The sequence below is a fragment of the Vicia villosa genome, unplaced genomic scaffold (assembly GCF_029867415.1).
Source record: "Vicia villosa cultivar HV-30 ecotype Madison, WI unplaced genomic scaffold, Vvil1.0 ctg.001020F_1_1, whole genome shotgun sequence".
Taxonomy (NCBI): Eukaryota; Viridiplantae; Streptophyta; class Magnoliopsida; order Fabales; family Fabaceae; genus Vicia; species Vicia villosa.
Genome location: NW_026705450.1, coordinates 109082 through 118760, shown reverse-complemented (window position 1 = coordinate 118760; position 9679 = coordinate 109082). Strand labels below are relative to the sequence as shown.

Genomic DNA, 9679 nt, shown 5'->3' with positions numbered 1-9679 from the left:
TTTTGTAAAAATATAATCTTTATTGATTCAATTATATATTTTTTAATTTGTGTGTAACAATTAATATAATTTTATTTTAAGACGGAGAAATATTTTATTTTAGAGTTTGTCTCTCCAAAATATCAAAATTTAAAATTTAAAATCTTATTAAAAATTATTGAAATATAGGTTCCTTCATCACATCCACATCTAGTTGGCTTCCACCACCTAATTTCCGTTCCAATTTGTTTGGTCCAAATCATATTAAAACTAGGCCTACTCTTATCATAATTCATAGTTAGGACGCTGTGATAATCATCATTGATCAGTACAATTTCATAACATTAGTTCAATGTATAAACCCAAACCATAACTATTAGCATCATTGTTCAACTTGAGTAAATAAAAAAGCATCATTGTTGAAGAAAACAAAAAGTATAAGCATATTTAAAATATCAATGACCAAACAAAATGTTCCAGCTCTCAAAACTTGCAAAGCTGTCACCAGCTTTTGAGGATACTCCCTCCCTTCACGCGTCCCACACCACCCTACATATTATTCTCATTCAAATACATGATACGGCCACCAACGTATATATAAACCCTCTTTCTAACATAATATTATCATTCACATCACAACTATTACTAAATAACAAACACTTTTGTGTCCAATGGCTTCTTCTATTCGCATTAATATGCTTGTCGGAGTTATGATTATCAGCTCCTTGGTAGCTACATGTGCTGCTAATTTCAACCAAGACTTTGATCTAACATGGGGTGATCATCGTGCTAAAATATTCAATGGAGGTCAGCTTCTATCTCTTTCTCTAGACAAAGCCTCTGGCTCTGGCTTTCAATCCAAGAAAGAATACTTATTTGGTAGAATTGATATGCAACTCAAACTTGTTGCTGGAAACTCTGCTGGAACCGTCACTGCTTACTACGTAAGTGCACCAAACTAATCACCTTAACACACTGATTTTGTGAAACTTTAACACTTAGCTTCTTCATGATATCAAATACTTTACTTGTCTCTCTAGCTATGTGTTTTGTTTCTATTTTGCTTCTTTGTATTGTGCATTTGTGCTGTTGTCATTAATAATAGTATATGATTTTCACTGGTTTCAGTTGTCATCACAAGGACCAACTCACGATGAAATTGATTTTGAGTTTTTGGGGAATGTTAGTGGTGATCCATACATTCTCCACACAAATGTGTTTTCTCAAGGCAAAGGAAACAGAGAACAACAGTTCTACCTCTGGTTCGACCCAACCAAGAACTTCCATACGTACTCTATCATATGGAAGCCACAACACATTATGTAAGTAATCAAATCATATTAAATAGTTCGTATAAACATTTCAATTATGTGCTTCGAGCATAAACTAACAAATTCATATAACTAACTGCAGATTCTTAGTTGACAATATTCCCATAAGACTGTTCAAGAATGCTGAATCTGTTGGTGTTCCATTCCCAAAGAACCAACCAATGAGAATCTATTCAAGTCTATGGAATGCTGATGATTGGGCTACAAGAGGCGGTTTGGTGAAAACTGATTGGTCCAAAGCACCCTTTACAGCTTACTATCGCAATTTCAAAGCCACTGAACTCTCCTCTGTGTCTTCCAATTCGTTCTCTGATTCTACACTGCAGAACAACAATGAGCTTGATGCTTATGGTAGAAGAAGATTGAGATGGGTTCAGAAGTACTTCATGATATATAATTACTGCAATGATCTTAAGCGATTCCCGCAAGGAATTCCTGCTGAGTGTAGGCGCTCAAAGTTCTAAAAGATATGTTATGTTTGATAATGAATAACTTATCATATTACTAGATATGTCAAATGTATTTGTTCGCTTCTGTTTTAATTTATTATGATTCTTTCATTTTATATTTTTTGGGTGTGTGTATATTATATAACACATGATCAAACAAATCATATTCTTTGTTATACTTTCATTTCAGTTTTAGTCTTATTGAGATCATATATATATACTCTATTCCTATAAAATGCCAATAATGCTTAATTCTAATTTCAGTTATAGAAAAAAAATACTAACTAACTTAATTGTGAGAGTGCTTGTTATGAACATATTTTTTATCACAAGAGAAACAAATAACAATCTAAGAAAATTTGTTGCTCTGAAAATTACTATAATACTTTTTTGTGATCTTAGTCTAAATTAATATTTTGGGTGAAAAAAATGTCTTTTTTTGATTTCATATATTTTTCTTTCTACTCCCAATGATTTACATTGATTGGTTCAAAACAAAATATTCATTTTCAATTTTTTATAACTTTTTTCAATGTCAGACCCAATTCAAAATTTTTTTTCTACTTCCTCTCAAAAAATGCAAATTCACATTCTTTCTCTTCCGCTACCTCTCTTTCTCTTTTGATTTCTTCTCTCTTTTATTGTCTCTCCCACTTGTCATACCCCAAATTTATCCGCTTTATTTATAACACTTAAACTTATTTTTAACTTTATATTTTATAAGTTTTATTCAAGTTTACTAACGTTTGGTGTTAATATTAATTTTTTCTTATTTAAAATATAATAGTTTATTTTGAATATTTGTATTTAAAATAATAAAGTTGCTCATTCTTCATATACTCTCAAATGTCTTCCTATTTCAAATAAATGACATAACACAATTGGTAAAGAGTAAAATTTGCAAGCATAGGGTCATTGGTTCACTTCTCACTTGGTGTGCTTTGGACAATTTTTTCTTTATTGCCATTAATTTTTATTTTCATTTTTAATTATTCTCAAAAATCACAAAAAATAGTATTTTTTATTATTTAATAATTAATTTCGTATTTATTAATTGTGTATTATTTAAAAAATAGTTATTTTTACTTTTTTTCATCTTTTATTCATAAAATAGGCAAAAATCATAAAAACAAAAACATTTAAAAAGATTTTCACTTTCACGTACAATTTACACAAATTCCCAACACACACACATTTTTAGCTACGCTTTTTTTCACTACTCTTCTCTTTTCCCTCCGAGGGTTTGTCTTGAACAACCCTGTCGTTATCGATTAACTGACAACGACCGACAAACCCTTTCCCTTTTTCAAACTCAAATCTCTTAACTCAAACTCAAACTTTTGGCCGATGATTTCATATGAGGCCTCCCTTTTTTAAAACGTTTTTTTTTCAAAATTTTTGGCCAATGGTGATACTTTGATGCCTTTTACGTTTTATTTTTGCTATACACGGCTTTTGGCCTTTGGCCATTGTTGTCTCGATCTGACAATGACCCTATCTTATTTTTGCTATTTTTCTATACACGGCTTTTGGCCTTTGGCCATTGCTGTCTCGATCTGATAATGGCCCTATCTTATTTTTACTATACACGCATTTTGGCCTTTGATCTTTGTTGACTCGATCTGACAATGACCCTATCTAAGCATTTTCATTGTTGCTACATTTTGGTTTAAATTTATGTTTTTACGATCATAATATTTCTTTTAAACCCTTGGTAATTTTTCCCTTTTTGGACGATGGCTAAAACTCATATTATATGAGGCCAGCCTTTTAATAAAAAAACCCTTTTGAAACCTAAAACTTAAAGATTAAATGGGTCCCCTTAAGTACAAGGGAGGCAAAAGGTGCCTAACACCTTCCCTTTGCCTAATTTACCTACTTACCTAAAAAATTCTCATTTTTTTAGGTTTCCCACTTGCCTAAAACAAAATAGTGGGTGCCGACTCGTTTAAATGTAAATTTTAAGGCATGTTGTTACACCACTTCCTGCTTCTTTCTTCTCTCTCCAAATGTCTCTCTCTCTCTCTCTCTCTCTCTCTCTCTCTCTCTCTCTCTCTCTCTCTCTCTCTCTCTCTTTCCTCTTCTTCTTTCTTCCCTCCTCCCTTTCTTCAACAAAGACAATCGGGTTCTGGGAGGATTTACAAAAATCTGCAAATCAAAGTTTTTCAAGGTTTGTGCTCTTTATCCTTCTCTGCTTAGATCTTCAAAGTTTTTAAGGGCTTATTTTCTTCTTATTCTGATTTTAGGATTTCAGTGTGAGAAAAATGAAATAAAAAACAAGTTACGTTTTATGTTATGCATCTTCCTTTTCTTTCTTCCTACTGCAACTTTTTTGTATTGTGTGTTGTGATTTGTTACCCAGTCATGTTTTTGTCTTTGAATCTCTTCAATTAATTGGTTTTGATTATTCACTTGCGGGGTGATTTGTGTGTTTATTACGTCCATGTGGTAGTTTTGTTTTGAACTAAGTTTGTTGGTGTTGCAGGAATGGGAGGGAAGAAACAATATTCGCATGTCTATTACTGTTACGACATTGATTTGTGTTGTGGAAAAGAGATGGACTACCGAACACTTTCAAAAACTTTATATTTGTGTTGTTCTATGTTTTGTTTTTAGTTTTTTGCTGATTTGATTTCAACTAAGTATTTGTTACTTTTATCGTAGAATACTAAAGGAAAAGGGCAATTGATTTCAAACTTTGCATTAGTCAAACTTTGCATTAGGAAAAAGGCAGGTAAATTTTGCATCTACGTTTTCAAACTTTGCAACTGAAACTTTGAAAGAAGGGGTTGAATCTTAGGGTGGTTCAAGTTCGAGATAGAGTTGGATTAGTGAACCTTTCATTTGATTTCTTGCCATAGATTTGAAATTGAAATGAAATTTAGATATGATAAATTATTGATTGATTGTATATTACATATATCTTACAAGTTTTGATTTGTTTTGTTTTCAAAGATACTTAATCCTTCGGAAAAATTGTCAAGCGAAGGAGCCTCTCTGTCCTATCCCTAAAGAAGTTTGAGGAATATCAATATGAACTTCATGAACTTCAAAAGGAAAAGGTAATTCAGTTGTCATGTCCAATTTTATCTTGATAGTATTTGGTTTAGCTTGTGATGTTGCAATTTTGTGATCGAACCAATATCAATTGGCTTGAATGTTACTTTGAAATTTACCTGGGAAAAGTCCGATCATTCTTTTATATATGACTCCATGCTTGATTAATTTCTGTTTTAGGATGATAGTGGTGGTGAAGCACTTAAATGAGTTTACGAACAAATGGAAGCTATGGACTCATCAATTGAAAAAAACGTGTTGCTGAAGTTTTATTTGATCTTAGTTTCAACAAGCACATGCAGGCAAGAGAGGTTGCTAGTGTAGGTGGAGAAGAATGCTGAAAAAGACAAACGGGCATCAGGTCCTGTTGAAAGTACTTTTTGGAAGCTAATATAAGGTACATCGAAAGACATAAATGTTGCAAATTTAACCTTAAAGAATCAAATTAAAAATACTTCATTGCAAACACAAAGAAAAAGAAACAAAATTTTTCATTGCAAGCACAAAGAAAAAGAATCAAAAAAATTCACAAACCTTAAATAGTAAAAAAAGAAACATAAAACCTATAAAATGAAAGAGAAGTAACAAATTCTGAAAAATATTTGAAAAGAAGGGAATGAAAAATAAGAGAAATAACTGAGTTGAAAAAAAAATTTATAAATTTATTTTTAAAATAGTTATTAACTATTAAATAAGAGAATAATAGCATGAAATATATTTGAATGGTTGAAAAGTTTGTGACTATCCCTAAAAGTAGGGGTTTGATCCCCTATTATAGCTAAAATTTTGGAATTTAGATTATATATATATATATATATATATATATATATATATATATATATATATATATATATATATATATATATATATATATATATATATATATATATTAGGGGTGTCAATTGGATCCATTAAGAAATAATTCATTCAATCCATCCATTAAATATTTCATCCAATCTATTCATGAGGTAAAATGTTAGTTAATGGATTGGACTAAATCCATCCAATATATTCCAAAAATCCAATGGATTATTTAATTTTATATTTTAAATTTAATAGATCATTTTTATTATAAAACATATAAAATATTTTTATTCAATAAATTAAATTATTTTTTAATTTTATAATAGAATATTTAAAATTTATTTTTTATTTTATTTTTAAAAAGTCATATTATTCTAAATTCAATCTCTGATCTCTATTTTATTTAAACAGATAACTTTATTAGTACAGATTCTGTATCAAATTGTCTACATCGTAATTTTATAACTGAAATCATAAAAAAAACGAAAAACGCATTTTGAATTTTAATTACATTATATATAAATGTATAGCGCAGAAAGTAAAAGTAGCAGAAGGATGCAATATAACACACTATTAGTAACTCATTGATTATAAATAGGTGGTTATCCTACATATAATGTTTTAATACATAATTATGTGTGATTACATTTATTTTAGTAAAAGGACAATTTAGATGGAACAACTATTAATAAATTTTGTAAAAACAGAGAATTATGTAATTTTTTAAAAAAATTATTATAAAATTTATTTTTAGAGATATTATAAAAAATTATATTTTTTATAAAATAAAAAAATGAAATTAATTTTATAAATGAATGAATATTCATCCATTAAAAAGTTGTTAATGGATGGATCGGATGAATTATATTCTTATTGGATGGATTGGATTGGATTTTTTAAAGGTAATGTTAGTGGATTATTAATGGATTAATGAATTGTTTAGATCCATCCATTAACAATCCAATCTATATCCATCCAATCCATCCGTATTAGCACCCATTATATATATATATATATATATATATATATATATATATATATATATATATATATATATATATATATATATATATATATTAGACAACACTTTTATTTATTAATAAGCGCTGACTAATGTACTACTTAAGACAACATTTTAATTATTAATAAGTGTTGCCTAATGTACTACTTAACGCAGTGTTTTTATTTATTAATAAGCACAACCTAATGTACTATTTAAGGCAAAACTTTTAATTATTAATAAGCGCTGCCTAATTTACTACTTAAGGTTGCACTTTGATTTATTAATAAGTGTTGCCTAATGTAATACTTAAGGCAATGCTTTTATTTATTAATAAGTGCTGTTTAATGTATTATTTATGCCAACACTTTTATTTATTAATAAGCGTTGCCTAGTTGATTTTTTTCATAGAAATTTTAATGATTTTATGTGTACATTAGACAACACTTTTAGTATATTTTTGGACGCTGTCTAATGAACTACTTAAGACAACACTTTTATTTATAAATAAGCGCGGCCTAATGTATTACTTAAGACAACACTTTGTTTTATTAATAAGCGTTACCTAATTTACTACTTAAGGCAGCGCTTTTACTTATTAATAAACACTGTCTAAAGTAAAAGAGTTGTCTAATATATATTTTTTAAAAAATATTATTTTTATTTAACATACAACAACACTTGTATTACAAAATGCTGTCTATGTGAATACCTTATCCCAACGCTTTTTTTTTAATCAAAAATCGTTGTCTAATATCCTCTTTTATTTTTAACAGCGTTTTTATAAAAAAACGCTGGTAAAGAGGGTGTTGCCCAAACTCTTTTTTGGTATAACATGCTATCACGATCATCAAACTCATGCTTGTTAATAAAGTTACCGCCGACATCTATCGCCTTTACGACAACCCTTCAACATTCGGAGAAAAATCGTTTGTAGGAACTAATTCTTGAGATATTATCGGGGTGCACCATACCTATTTGTAAACAATAACAAAAATAACACAAAATCACAAGAATGCTGGAAAAAACAACACATATATGTTTCGTTGATGTACCTATTGAACATGTTCATCTTCAACATGTTACAGAGCTGTACCTACGAAAGGAACGTTACATTTTTTTCCAGAAATTTAATGCATAATGTGAGCAATGCAATAGATAAAGATGAATGTTTACCTGAAATTTTGTCTTCTCTTTGATATGTTGCACCAAAATGTTAGAGTTTTGAAGTGAAAAGTGATATTGATGATGTAGGATTTTTAGGTTGTGGAGGTTAGTGTTGAAGAAGAAAACCAACAATGGAGGAGTGATTATGCTGGTTCAAACTATATCAGATAGTTCTGTAGGTATATCTACGAAAAATTCTGGCGCTAAGTCATTCACTAGATTGTAGCTACGAAAAAAAATTTCTGAATTGAATTAATTTGAAGTTTTTCCAATGTTTACTAATTTAAAATGCTTTCGTAGATGCACCTCCGAAAAAAACAAATTTTGTCAAAAATAGATACTTTTTAATATATATCTACGAAATCAGAAGACATAAATAAAATTTTGCAAGATGGCTAAAAGATTTAAGGGGTGCATTGAAATTTTCTTAAAATAATATATGAAAAAAGATATTAATTTATATAACTACCGCCTTTGAGTTGGCATTATATAGTCCTCATTCCAAAGACATGCTTTGAATTTGAAGAACTTATCCATTGTTTAGTGGCTGCAGGAACCCAGTTCACGTTCTCAAACTACTTTAAATTGTCATTTCACTATTATTTGTTTTAGTTTTGTTTTTGAAGTGAAAAATAATTTTAAATTTGATTTTAATTTATTTAATTTTTAGAGAAAAAATTAATTTAGTATCAAAATTTAATCATAATTTGAAGATAGATATGGTAAAAAATTTGAGTTTAGAATTAATTTTTACATGGGAAATTAATTCTACATATAAATCATTATAAAAATATACACTCAGTAAAAATTAGTATTTTTTCCCCTGGTTTTATTTACATCTTTCCATTCAAACATGTGAGCGTTGCAAAAAATAAATTATGTACAGCTGTGGCTATGAAACCAGCCAGAGACAAAGCAAGCAGAAAGAGTTATCAGCACAACGATCGGGTTAACCACGTCCATGGTCTAGTGACTCATGTCAGAAACTTCAAATTATGGTCAAATATATCAACTGCGAATAAAATTGATTTCAAACATATGTGAAAAAATAATTTATGACTTTTTCATTTCCTCTTTCTCATCTCTAATGATGCTTACATGTTATAATATTATTATTTTTTATTGAAGTGCAGGTGAAACAAGTTGTTTGAGACTTTGATATCTTAAAACTATGGGTTTTGAGGAAATTAATTTTGTTTTTGTTTTTATAAAAAAATTAGACAAATGTTAAAATACAATTTTATGAGATTTTGTTAGAATTTTTATTCGACCGGAGAGTGTTAATGCAGAAGTAGTTAGGTGAGAAGAAAAGAGAATCCGGAGAATGAAAAGTAAATTGTATTATGTGTATATTCGAATTTAACTACATTATGTATTTATATACAAGTATTCATAATAAACAAAACATGGATTATAACTGAAGTTGTTAATCACAAATTAATCATAATCGATTTGAACTATTCGTATTTTCTTTTTCAAATTCAAAAATCTATCGATCTTCAATCCTTTGGTGAAAACATCGACTACTTGTGTTTCACTCGAGCAATGTCTTACTTCAAGTTCACCTTAATTTACCTTCTTCATCAGGAAGTGAAACACAGCCTCAATGTGCTTAATTATTCCTTTCATGCAGAACTGAATTTCTTACAAGAGTAATGGCTGACTTGTTGTCGATATGCAACACTCATGTTGTCTATTTACTTCAACCTTTATCTCATCCAACACATATTTGATCCAGATTGCTTGGAAGCATATGATCCTGTTATATACCCAGCCTCACATGATGATAATGCCACCACATGTTGTTTTCTCGAGCACCATGAGATTGGAGCACCAAACACTTGAAAGAAATAGCTAGTTGTACTTTTCTATCCTCCTTACCTCCACACCAA

The 9679-nt window shown here is 29.2% G+C and overlaps 1 protein-coding gene across 1 annotated transcript; it reads left to right on the top strand.

Moving 5' to 3' along the window:
* Positions 1–388: 388 nt before the first annotated feature.
* LOC131632802 (xyloglucan endotransglucosylase/hydrolase 2-like) lies at positions 389–1943 on the top strand. The gene is made up of 3 exons (XM_058903529.1): positions 389–923; positions 1108–1301; positions 1393–1943. Exons 1-3 carry the CDS (start codon positions 651–653, stop codon positions 1772–1774), a joined length of 849 nt encoding a protein of 282 aa, XP_058759512.1. The 5' UTR covers positions 389–650; the 3' UTR covers positions 1775–1943.
* The last annotated feature ends 7736 nt before the right edge of the window (positions 1944–9679 follow it).